The following is a 13,685-nucleotide window of genomic DNA, read 5'->3' on the forward strand; positions in this document are numbered from 1 at the left end:
GGGAGACGGAGCTTGCAGTGAGCTGAGATCGGGCCACTGCACTCCAGCTCGGGCGACAGAGCAAGACTCCGTCTCAAAAAAAAAAAAAAAAAAAAATATCAGTTTAGTGGAGAGGAAGCAATTAAATATACTAAAGACACGATAGGTATACTACCTGATCAGAACAGGGCAAATGTGACACTGTCCTTCTACACTCTCAGGGCAACCAAATGCCAATGGGACCTTGCTTTGACCATCACAAGGAGAATGGCATTTTACCCAGCCTCCCAGGAGGGATGGTGAAGGGTCTTTAGAAGAGTCTGACTGCTGCTCTTTTCTGCTGGCTTAGTTAGGCAAATGACTCCATTGCCTCGGAATTAAGCCAGCAGAAAAGAGTACCAGTCAGATTGTCCAGGTGGTATAATCAAGGAACTGCATGTAAATGAAAGAAACTCGAGGTCCCAATAAAATATCTGAGGCTAGAGAGAAGTGTAACATAATTGAGCCCAGGAAAGGGAAAATTCTGAGTAAGTACTGCCTTTCCCAAGCATGCTGTACCATTCCCAAGCCAAAACACTGGATTTTCCCTTTAATGGAGGGAAATCAGAAACATGAATACTTTCTCAAGGAAGTTCTCCTAAAAAGCATTCTTATCATCCATACAAGGGCCCAAGAAAGACAAGGACTGAAGATCAAACAACTTCTCTCCATAAGTTAATTACTGAGTATCATATCAGCGAAAGGCACTACCTTAGGTGTGTATATAGAGAGGAAAGATTTCAGAGCAGAATCAGATCCACTCCACAACAAAGTATCAAGTAAGGTAGTAACTGATCAGTGGTCTGATAAACTAGAGGAATCCAGAAAGAGACAAGTTCACTCTCCCGGTGAAATGTCAAGAATAAAAAATAAGTAGTATTTAAACTGGGTATTAAAGGACAGAGAGAATTTTAAGGGCAAGGTGTGGGACAAGAAGAAGAGGATACAGATATTCCAAGCAAAGGCAAATGACGTGAACAAAACCAGAGACTGAAAACCACAGACAAGAAATGAGCACTCGGAGTGTCAGCTACATGCCAGGCACTGTGCTAGATTCTGCTTTTTATATAACTAATTCATGATGCTCAGAATGGTTAGGTAATGTGTCCAAGCCAGTTGACTGGTATAGCCAGGATTAAATTCAGATTCAGCTCTCTTCAACAATTCCAGAACCAGCAATCATTCCAGCATGAGTGGCAAGCGAACAGTGCAAGATAAAGCTGAAAACATTAAACTAAGATTAGGTCCATTAAAACCCTTTATGCAGTAATTAATAGTAACCAATGAAGGTATTTTTGATAGTAGAGTCACAAAAAGTCTTACTTGGAACCCATTCAAGAAAGTCTTCAGGCAGGGCACGGTGGCTCATGCCTGTTATCCTAGCACTTTGGGAGGCCGAGGCGGGCAGATCACTTGAGGTCAGGAGTTCGAGACCAGCCTGGCCAACATGGCGAAACCCCATCTGTACTAAAAATACAAAAATTAGCCAGGCGTGGTAGTGCGCACCTGTAATCCCAGCTACTTTCGAGGCTGAGGCACGAGAATCACTTGAACTCGGGAGGCGGAGGTTGCGGTGAGCTGAGATGGCACCACTGCACTTCAGCCTGGGCAACAGAGCAAGACTCTGTCTTAAAAAAAAAAAAAAAGAAAAGAAAAAAAGGAAGGTTAGAACTCAGTTGAGAAGTGTGGATCAAGAGCAGGGTGTATTATCTTGAGAAAAATGTGAAGAACAATGAAGGTGAGGCAAAAGGACAGACTGTCTCCAAAGTTTGAATGAAGGTACTTAGAAGGAATTATGATGTCAAATACAGAAGTAGGGAAGACAAGGGTTTATAGAGAGGACAAACTACTGAAGAGATGGTCCAATAAAACACTTTCTAAGAGCAGACACTACATCTGTTTTATTCATCAATATATCCAGATCTTGCACAGTGTTCCATACATAATAGGTGATCAATAAACTCTTGAAGAAGGCAGAGAGGCCAAAGGGACAGACAGAAGTTGCAGAGGGTTCAAGGGTTGAATCAAGATTTTAATCACATATAATAATAGGTGATGATTGAAGCAACTGAAATGAATGGAAATTTTAATAAAATGTAAAGGCAGAATGAGAAGGCAGACAACAGGAACCTGTAGAACACCAAGGATTCCTGGTAATGACAGGAATAATAAGTAAGGAGAGATAGAAGAAAATATCCAGAAGTCAAGAGGACAACTGAGAAAAGTCATTGGCAACCCTGTGCAGAGATTTAGGAGAAAGGTAGACAGAAGGCAAGATGGCTGAAAGAGACATAGAGAATATAGAGAACTCATTCAAAAAGGTTTTTTTTGCTTTGTTTTGAGACAAGGTCTCATCACTACGTTACCCAAGCTGAAGTACAGTGGCACAATTGCGGCTCACTGCAGCCTCAACCTCTTGGGTTCAAGAAATCCTCTAGCCTCAGACTCCCAAGTAGCTGGGACCACAGGTGCACAACATGACTGGCTAACTTTATTTTTCGTAGACATGAGGTCTTGCTTTGTTGCCCAGACTGGCCTCGAATTCCTGGGCACAAGCGATCCTCCCACCTTGGCATTCCAAAGTGCTAGGATTACAGGTGTGAACCACTGTACCAGGCCTCAAAAAGTTTAATGAAGGAAACAGGAAGACAAAAGCTGAAAGAGATGGCAAATCTGTGGTAATGTGCATTAGGTTGGGGTATCTGAATATATTTGAGGGTTGAAAGGTATGAAGTCCCAAAGGTAGCAGGATGGGTTGGGAAAGAGAACACAGAGGAGTTGAACAAGGTAAGAGAAACTCTTATTCCTTCGAAGCAGGAGAGATGGAGACGGAAAATGGCATAAAAGAAAAGTGCTGTGACAGAAATTTATATAGTCATTCTTATTCTAAAAAATGAGAGGAAAAGAGGAGAGATAGCAAGTCTCTCAAAAAGTCCAAGTAATTACCAGGCAACACGATACTAACAGGACCACCTATTCTGCTTGGTTGTGTTGCACGATGTCCAGATAAACAACGCACTCCTAAGGATAGGAATCTAGACCAACCCATCTCTGTACCTGGCCCAGCTTAGCCTGGCATAAGGACCAGCACACAAAGGACCCCAGTAAATGTTGTTGGGAAGGAGTGTGTGCAGATAATTAGGATCTGGGATAACTCAATGGCTCAGGCATGCTATTTCTCCTGTAAGAGGAGCACTGACATTAAGTAACAGCTCTGGTCAAAGCCAAGACTCTAGACTGAGTCCTTCCCAGGAGACCCCAGGGAGCTATGCTGAGAAGAGTCCTATCACCATTATCACTGTCCCAAGAGAACTGTACCATACACTGGCGTCTTCCCTGGCAGGATGACAATAATGAGCTGCAGCCCTGAGTAGGTGTTCTTGAGATGCCGGAACATAGGCTCCACGCTGTCTGCCCCCTGGGCATATTTGCAGAAACAAGGCTGACCCTGGATAGGCATCCCCGCATCCTTGGAAATCTTCCGCAGCTGGTCTGTGAAGTTCCTGTACACATGCATGGTCACAAAGGAGGCAGTGAGTCTCACTTGAATTCTTCTGACAAAAATCCATCCATCTTAGGTGTTTAGCACTGTAAGAGGCACTGAGAGATTGGTTTTTTGGTTTTTTTCTTGAGACAGGGTGCTCTGTCATCCAGGATGGAGTACAATGGCACAACCTGGGCTCACTCAAGCCTCGAGCTGCCAGGCTAAAACAATCATCCCATCTCAGCCTCCTGAGTAGATAGAACTAGAGGCATGCCACTACGCCTGGCTAACTTTTCTTCTTTTTGGTAGAGATGGGATCTCACTATGTTGCCCAGGCTGGTCTCAAGTTCCTGGACTCAAATGATCCTCCCAGCTCAGCCTCCCAAAGTGCTGGAATTACAGGCATGAGCCACTGCACCCAGCTAACACTGAGATTCTAACATGAATGATACACAATAATAGCTAATGTAAAAATTACATTTATAGTTGAGTAAGGTAAGAGAGTGCTTGCTAAGTGTTCGATGGTACAAGCAAGGAGATGAGGAAGCCCAGAAAAGGGACCTATGGGAATTCTCAGGGTTCCCTCCTTGTCCCACTCAAGCAGCTGATTCCTGTGCTCCATTACATGTCCAAAGAAATAGGCAGATGCCCATGTGTAAGGCCTTTCTGCTCAAAGCAAATGAGGTTCCAACAGTGATGGGAGCACAGGAGAAGCTCAATAAAAATGAGTTCCCTCCTTCCCAACTGGTCCTTTGAAACCTAAGAGCCAATTATTAAGCTTCCTTCCTTTGGCTTTAGGGCTTTACCATGGGGAGGAAGACAAAGTTGGAAGAGAGGACACACATGCAGTAGAGTAAAAAAATCAAGCTACATAAAGATACTCAAAAGCTGAAATAAGCAGCAGGAAATTTAATTTGTGATAATCTTCCATTTAAATTTAAAAACAATGTACAAGACGACAATGGAAGCAGCTGTTTACGAGATATTATTATATAGCATATAAATAGCAATGTGATAGTTTTGTGAGAAAGTATTTTTTCACATATTTAGTAAAAAAACACAAGAAAAGTAAATACAGTAAATACTATTATGAAAAATTTAAAATCATTTATATATAGGTATATAAATTGAATAGGATAGTTACAATAATTCATAACAGTGGCTTCATCAGAAGGGAGGAATGGGGCCAGCACAGTGGCTCACACCTGTAATCTCAGCACTTTGGGAGGCCAGGGTGGGCAGATTACTTGAGGTCAGGACTTTGAGACCAGCCTGGCCAACCTGATGAAACCCTGTCTCTACTAAAAACACAAAAAAACCTAGCTGGGCATGGTGGTGAGTGCCTGTAATCCCAGCTACACAGGAGGCTGAAGCAGGAGAATCACATGAAACAGGAGGCACAGGCTGTAGTGAGCCAAGATTGTGCCACTGCACTCCAGCCTGGGCAAGAGCGAGACTCTGTCAAAAAAAAGAAGGGAGGAATGGGACTAGGGTGGAGGACATGAAGGAACATCAAATTTACTTGTAATATTTACATTTAAAAAAGGATAAAGTAAATATGACAAAACTGGATGGATACATGTTATTCTCTATATTTATCTTAAAAAATTTTTTTCAAAATGAATGTTAGAATAAAAAAACATGACCTAACCACTGTTTCATGTAAATAACAGCCAGGGCTTTGACCATTAGTAGTATGTTTTCCATTTCTCTGCCCTGTATACAACTGCAATGTAGCTATTAAAAAGCCAGTATGTTACCAGATTTCATGAATAGTGGGTCTCAACTTCAAGGAAAGACGTATTTCCAATCTTTTCTCTACTACGAGACTACACTTGGAATACTGTGTCCAGTGCTGGGGGCCACAAACTATTGTGAGATGTTTAAGATGAGGAAGGTCCTAAAATCCCATCTTAAAGGTGATATAGCCAAAGTAATAGGGCCTCTTTAGCCAGAAAAAAATTGAGGGTTGCATCTAGAACTCTATCATCCATCATCCCCCAACTACTAGTTTGTCGAACCCCATAGCACCTTCATGTCTTCTCCCACTTTCTCAGTGGAAAGGATGCCCTTTCTCAGTGCTCTGGATCCCATCACCTCATACACACTTAGGGACTTTGCTCTGTTTATTTTCCAGTTCCTCTAAGTTATACCTTCAATCTCTACTTACTATGTACATTCTCAATGGACAATCTCAGCCACTGCCATAGATGACTTGGAAACCTTTACCGTTAGCCCAGTCAGAACCACAGATTTAACTGGCTACTAATGACCCACATTAAAAAGCCACATTCTTACCCGTTACAACTAGGTGTCACTGGGGGAAGGGAATGCCTGATAAACTCTTCCAAGTTTGAGGTTCTGGGTTTACTGGTGCCCATACCCCAAAATGGCCAAAACAATAGATTATCCCAAAAGAAATGGACAAGGGAAGGACATGGGAGAAACAAAAAAGCACACAGAGAATAGAACTACAATGAAGTGACTATGGCACAAAGGCAAAAAGCTGGGAGCCTTTCCAATACTGCCAAACAGGCTGGCTTAAATAGGGGCTAAAGAACTCAGAAAAAGGCCAGGCGCAGTGGCTCACACCTGTAATCCCAGAACTCTGGGAGGCCGAGGTGGGCAGATCACGAGGTCAGGAGATCAAGACCATCTTGGCTAACATGGTGAAACCCCGTCTCTACTAAAAACACAAAAAATTGGCTGGGCGTGGTGGCGGGTGCCTGTGGTCCCAGCTGCTCAGGAGGCTGAGGCAGGAGTCTGGCATGAACCCAGAAGGCGGAGCTTGCAGCAAGCCGAGATTGTGCCACTGCACCTGGGCTACAGGGCAAGACTCCGTTTCAAAAAAAAAGAACTCAGGAAAGGAGACAAGAACCCATTTGCAAGGAACCACAATTATGATGGTTGTTTGTGTAGGTGTGAGGGATAAGGGAAGAAGAACAAGGGCAGGTCCCATAGTCCCCAGATCCATCAGGAGCTGTGAGAACTTTTTTTTTTTCCTTTGAGACTGAGTCTCGCTCTGTCACCAGGTTGGAGTGCAGTGGCACAACCTTAGCTCACTGCAACCTCCGCCTCCCAGGTTCAAGCGATTCTCCTGCCTCGGCCTCCTGAGTAGCTGGGACTACAGGCACGCGCCACTACGCCTGGCCAATTTTTGTATTTTTAGTAGAGACAGAGTTTCACCATATTGGCCAGGCTGGTCTCAAACTACTGACTTCGTGATCTGCCCACCTCAGCCTCCCAAACTGCTGGGTTTACAGACAGGAGCCACCGTGCCTGACCTAGAACTTATAGAATCTATATTGCCCAGCAAACTCCTGGGCTGAAGTGATCCTCCTGCCTCAGCCTTCTGAGTAGCCAGGATTACAGGCACGCACCACTGTACCCCAGCAAAGAACAAATTCTCATGACTCCAAGGTCAGCTGAATTCATCACGGTGTACTTCCCCACTACCCTTGTCTAGCCAAAATGGTCAGCTCCATCAACTCTTCCTCATCCCTAGAGTGTGCTGATCCCACTCCAGATCCAGAGACTATGAGAAGCAACCACTTCAAAACATGGCAATAACCAACTAACTGTATGCTGTATGTAGGAAACAACTAACTGAGTTTTGTGGCATTTTAAACCTATCTCAATAAAACAAACAAACAAACAGAAAAACAAATAAAGGGCCGGGCATGGTGGCTCATGCCTGTAATCCCAGCACTTTGGGAGGCCAAAGCAGGCGGATCACAAGGCCAGGAGATCGAGACCATCCTGGCTAACACACTGAAACTTCATCTCTACTAAAAACACAAAAAATTAGCCAGGCATGGTGGCGGGCGCCTGTAGTCCCAGCTACTCGGGAGGCTGAGGCAGGAGAATGGCGTGAATCCGGGAGATGGAGCTTGCAGTGAGCCGAGATCATGCCACTACACTCCAGCCTGGGCTACACTCTATCTCAAAAAAAAAAAAAAAAAAAAAGACTCCAGGGGAGGGGTTGTTGACTTCTCAAGCCATTACTGCCTGGTTTCTTTAGATCATTTGGCTACAACACTTTCCTCATTGGTGCCATCTACTCCCAGCTACCGTGGCACAGAGGCCCTGACAGCCAGCTAAACAAGCTGCTCTATTTTGTTTCCAATTAGGAACACAAGTTTTGAAGCTCAGATCTGATTTGCTTCCAACTCTGACACTTTCCTGATGATGTGCAAGCTTTGGACAAGTTACTTAACCTCTTTTGAGCCTCAGTCTCCTGAAAATGGACATATCACCACCTACTCACTGTAAAGATGAAATGAGAGAATAAAAATTAGGTACTTAAGTACAATTTTGGCGTAAACATTACAGTCATCACTACTACTATTTATTACCAATGATAATTATAACAATAAAATAATTCAGGCCTCTCTTAGGAGATTCATGCCCTAAAATCATCATCTTTGACATAGATATGGCTCCTTATTAACTTCCCCTGACCACAGATCGATAGAAAAGGAATTGGTAGAAGTTTGAGCCAGAAAGCACAATGCAGGCAGAGTCAAGACAGAACACATTACTGATCAGTATCCGCCCCTGTGGACTACAGGAAGGCAGGCAGCTCCAGGGTCTTTCCCACCCTTCCACCCCTACACCGAACCCTCCTTACTTGAGCACCTCTTCTCGACACTGTTTCTGGGGTGCGAAGCAGGCGATGGCCCAGACTTTGATCTCAATCCCATTGTAGAACTGTTTCCCCCGCATGTCCCAGACACCCTGATTGGGTGTGGCAATGGCCCGGTTCTGGGGATAGGCAGAGGGGGCGCCCAGGTGAGCCTCAGTAGAGTCAGGTGGGTAGGGGAGCAAAAGCCCCTGGCTATACAAACCAACCACCCCCATATACCCTGAGATGTTGTCTGGCCCTGACCCTGCTCACCCGGCCGCCGTACTGCAAGATGGGCGCCGGCAGCACTCGCCCTGTCACCTCCGTCATGTCATCCTTCACTTTGATCCCAAATTCCTGGATATAGGGATCTAAGTTGTAGCTGGCATTCTTCATCTGCAGGACAAAAGAGAGCAATCTCAGAAGAGCAGGAACTTGGCTCTGCTCTGGGTATCAAGGAGAGAACCCTAAGGAGAAGCTGGGGTTGGTACAGAATAGTCCTAAAAAGAGAGGGAAAGTGGAAGATGAGGGAAGTGACAGGATAACACAACAAAGTAATACAGGAGAGAAAAAGAGATAGAAAGCGAAGTAGCTATACGGTAAGAAGGAAGAGCAGCCTTATAGAGTTCTAGGCAACAAATCTAGACTTGGGTTTTCCTGAAGGAAGGTTCTGCTGGGGCATTAAAACATTTATGCTACCAATGGCCCCAATGAGTGAGCAAATGAGTAGGCCCACTGACCAGGCGACTGATCTCCTCCTGTCTGTCTGGAGCGGATCTAGCTGTGGCCTTTATCATGGTCGAAGTCTGGTTGTCGGTCAGCTTTTTAATACAGCGCTGCCCAGCCACAATGTTACAGACCTGAGGAAACGAGAAGGACAGGTAGCTCTGGCTTGAGTACAGTCCATCCTGTACTCAGAGCCCCATAATAAGGAAAGATACCGTGGCTGTCAGACATGGGGAAGGGAACTGCAAAACCCTTTGTGCATACATGTATTCTCCTCGAGTTTCACTTGATAGGTAAGTTAGAAAATATTCATGTGCAAAGTAAAAGGCAATTCAGGCCGGGCATGGCGGCTCATGCCTGTAATCCCAGCACCTTAGGAGCCAAGGCAGGCAGATCACTTGAGGTCAGGAGTTCAAGACCAGCCTGACCAACCTATCTCTACTAAAAATACAAAAATTAGCCAGGCATGATGGTGTGTGCCTGTAATCCCAGCTACTGAGGAGGCTGAGGAACAAGAATCACTTGAACCAGGAGGCAGAGGTTGCAGTGAGCCCAGATCACGCCACTGCACCCCAGCCTGGGTGACAGAGTGAGACTCTGTCTCAAAAAAAAGGAAAAAAAAAAAAAAGGCAATTCAACCACTTTGTGATTAAAAGCCTGTGATCCAGCACCAGATCTGGGCTCAGGTCTCATATTTTATTTATTTATTTATTTTTTTTGGATGGAAAAAAAAAAAAAGAGATGGAGTCTTGCTCTGTCGCCCAACTGGAATGCAGTGGCACAATCTCGGCTCAGAGACATCTGCCTCCCAGGTTCAAGCAATTCTCCTTCCTTAGCTTCCCGAGTAGCTGGGATCACAGGTACCCGCCACCACACCCGGCTAATTCTTGTATGTATGTATGTATGTATTTTTGAGACAGAGTTTTGCTCTTCTTGCCCACGCTGCTGTGCAATGGCACGATCTCGGCTCACTGCAACCTTCACCTCCCAGGTTCAAGCGATTCTCCTGCCTCAGCGTTCCAAGTAGCTGGGATTACAGGCATATGCCACCATGCCTGGCTAATTTTGTATTTTTAGAAGAGATGGGGTTTTGCCATGTTGGCCAGGCTGGTCTTGAACTCCTGACCTCAGGTGATCCACCCACCTTGGCCTCCCAAAGTGCTGGGATTACAGGAGTGAGCCACCACGCCTGACCTTCATATTTTAAATGACGATAATAGTAACAATCTCAGAGTTGTCTCAAGATTAAATAAAGCACTTGAAGGACTGGGTATAGTTCTGGAACACAGTAAACAATAAGCTGCAGCACAGAATATTATTTAACAAAGGACCATATATAGAGCTCTTCTGAATACTGAAAAACTCAATATACACAAATTAGATTTCTAAGGCAGCTCTCCATAGTGGCAGGTACGTAGTTGCTCCATCCAGCAACCCACCAGGACTAGGGTTGGCTCTAAACCCGAGCTCCCAGACCACAGCTATCACTGTCTCTGTTGGCTGACAGTGTCCTCTGCTGGTGTGAGAAACATCCTGCCATTTACTTCATCTGTTCTGGGCCCAACAGAAAACAATAGAGATCATAAAAAGCTGTCTAGTGACATACAAGACTTCTACTCCCCAATATACTATATTCAGGATGCTGTGAACAGGAAGGCTTCTAGAATTGAGAGAGCCAGTAGGTCTGGAAATACTTCTGTTTGAAGTACAGCTTTGCCATTTCTAGGTGATGTTACCTTAAACAGGACCCTTAACCACTCTGAGAATCTTCTTCTTTAATTTCAAACATGAGAAAAAAATACACTAGCTGTCTCATGAGGTTGTTGTAAGGATTTAGATGAGATGAAATGTGGAACTCGCTCCCATAGGGCCAACATTCTTTACATACTAATTCTCGTCCTAATTCCCAGAGTTCATGGTAAACAATGGGAAGGAAAACCAGCCCAAGGTCACCTGCCTTCAAACTCTATATTCCAGAAAATAAACAAAATAGTCAATTCACTTAATGAAAATCCAAAATTATTGAAATCTGTGAGATTGCTCTCTTAAAGGTGCCTTAAAGTTGTAGCATTCTTTACAGGTGGTTACAGATACAGAATTAAAACCAGGGATGTGGTGAAATTAGAACACTTGTACAATGCTAGTGGGACTATAAAATGGTATGTAAATTTCTCAAAAAATTAACCACAGAATTACCATATAAACCAGAAATTCTGCTTCTGGGTATGTACTCAAAAAACAGGAACTTCAACAGATATTTGTACATCTCTGTTCACAGCAGCATTACTCACAATAACCAAAAGGAAGAAGCAACCCAAGTATCCATGGACAGATGAATGAATAAACAAAACGTGATACATACATACAATGGACTATTATTCAGCCTTAAAATAGAAGGGAATCTTAACATGCTACAACATGGATGAACCTTGAAGACATCGTGTTAAGTGAAATATGCCAGTCAAAAAAGGACAAATACTGTATGATTCCACTCATTTGAGGTACCTACAGTGGTCAAATTCATAGAGACAGAAAGTAGAATGGTGGTTGCTAGGGGTTAAAAGGAGGGAGTTGTCGTTTAATGGGTATAGAGTTTCAGTTTGGAGTGATGAAAAAGTTCTGGAGATTAGTCGTGGTGATCGTTGTACAACTGCGTGAATGTATTTAATGCCACAGAACTGTATACTTAAAAATGGTTAAAATGGTGAATTTTATATTACGCATATTTTACCACAATTTGAAAAAGAGAAGATGGAAGAAGGAATGAACTGTGATTTGAACATGAACAAATGATTTTGTGGACACTCACTGACCTACGTAACTATTCGAGGAAGATACAGAGGTGGACTGGAGGTACTACTTCTAGTTTCTAGTTGGATCTTCACAACTAGAAACTAGAACAACAATAATCCATACTGTTCTTCTACTTAAACTTTTCCAATGGATTCATATTATAATTAGAATAAAATCCTACCTGGCCAAAAACTAGAACTATCATTCATTGCTGATGGGATTGTAAAATATCATAGCCACTTTGAGAAACAATCAGGTAGCTCATCAAGATGTTAACCATTGCCTGGGCGCGGTGAATCACGCCTGTAATCCCAGCACTTTGGGAGGCTGAGACAGGTGGATCACGAGGTCAGGAGATCGAGACTATCCTGGCTAACACAGTGAAACCCCATCTCTACTAAAAATACAAAAAAATAGCCGGGTGTGGTGATGGGCACCTGTAGTCCCAGTTACTCGGGAGACTGAGGCAGAAGAATGGCATGAACCTGAGAGACAGAGCTTGCAATGAGCCGAGATCACGCCACTGCACTCCAGCCTAGGTGACAGAGCGAGATTCCATCTCAAAAAAAAAAAAAAGATGTTAAACATTGTTATATATTATATCACTCTTAGGTGTATACTCCAGAGAAATAAAAACTTATGTTCACACAAAAATGTGTACATCAATGTTCACAGCAGCATTATTCATGATACCCAAAAAATAGAAACAATTCAAACGTCCATTAACTGATAAATGAATTAACAAAATATGACATATCCATCTGATGGAAAGAGGATAAACCTTGAAAATATTACGGTAAATGATAGAAGTCAGTCATAAAAGGACACATATTGTATTATTTCACATATATGATATGTCCAATATAGGTATATCCAGAGACTGAAAGTAGATTAGTGGTTACTACAGGCTGTTGGGGAGAGAAGGAATGGTGAGTAACTGCTAATGAATATAGGCTTTCTTTTAAGAGTGATATGTTCTGGAATCAAATAGTGGTGATAGTTGTACAATTCTGTGAATATACTAAAACTACCTAATCATTTTAAAATGGTGAATTTTATGGTATGTGAATTATATCTTGATACAGCTGGGTTTTTTTTTTTTTTTTTTGAGACAGGGTCTCCCTCTATTGCCCAGGCTGGAATCCAGTGGCATAATCACAGCTCACTGGGTTCAAGCAATGCTTCCACCTCAGCCTCCCAAGTAGCTGGAACCACAGGTGCACACCACACCTGCAGTCAAGTGATCCTCTTGCCTTGACCTCCCAAAGTTGTGGGATTACAGGTATGAGCCATCACAGCCAATCTGGATAAAGCTATTCCAAAAAACAATAATAAAATGCCACATGGTTTCAACAGGCTATATGATTTGGCCCTCTACAGAATCATCTCCTACTACTTTTCCCCTAACACAATACATTCTAGCCACCACAGCCTTCTGTCTATCCCTCAAAAAGATCCAAATTCTCTTCTGCTTTAGAACCTTTGTACTTCCTCCTGCCTGGAAGGCTCTTCTCTCAGGTTGTTATAAGGTTGATTCTATGTCATAATTTGGGACTTAGCTCAAATGTCTCCTAAGAGAGGAGTTCCCTAACAACTAAAATAGCTCTCTACCCTCTTCCTCCCTTACTTCTATCCCCTGAACCTATTTTATTATTCTTATAGCACTTATCACCATCTGAAACTATCTTATGTGTTTATCAATTTGTTGTCTATCTCCCCCCTTCTAGAATGTAAGCTCCACAACAGCTGGGACCTTGTCTGTCTTGTTAATCTCCATGTTCCTAGCACCTAAGAGTATATGACACATAGTAGGAGCTCAATAAATATATGTTAAATACGCAACAATAGAATTCAAGGTCTAAGTCATAACATAAATTATACACCTTGGAAACCATTGTTTAAATAGAAATAATGTTAGTTTGCTAACAAATCTCTGCTTACAGTAAACATCAGCTACTGTCTACTTAGCTAAGATTGTTCCTAAAGACCTCTGTTTATACCTCAGAGAACATGTTGCCTTCATGCGCATCAGTAGCTATT

General features: G+C 43.1%; 1 protein-coding gene across 2 annotated transcripts in view; it reads right to left on the reverse strand.

The window, feature by feature from the left end:
• The window catches only part of AGO1 (argonaute RISC catalytic component 1), a 58,937-nt gene that overhangs the window by 14,685 nt on the left and 30,567 nt on the right, over positions 1-13,685 (reverse strand). For both annotated transcript variants that reach the window (XM_011955334.1, XM_011955333.1), the window contains exons 9-12: positions 8,867-8,986; positions 8,400-8,522; positions 8,133-8,266; positions 3,337-3,521 (exon numbers count right to left, since the gene is read on the reverse strand). In XM_011955334.1, the coding sequence (XP_011810724.1) occupies positions 3,337-3,521; positions 8,133-8,266; positions 8,400-8,522; positions 8,867-8,986 (562 nt within the window). The remainder of the gene's footprint in view (positions 1-3,336; positions 3,522-8,132; positions 8,267-8,399; positions 8,523-8,866; positions 8,987-13,685) is intronic.

This window comes from Colobus angolensis, unplaced genomic scaffold, assembly GCF_000951035.1.
Source record: "Colobus angolensis palliatus isolate OR3802 unplaced genomic scaffold, Cang.pa_1.0 Scaffold4, whole genome shotgun sequence".
In the NCBI taxonomy this organism is placed as follows: Eukaryota; Metazoa; Chordata; class Mammalia; order Primates; family Cercopithecidae; genus Colobus; species Colobus angolensis.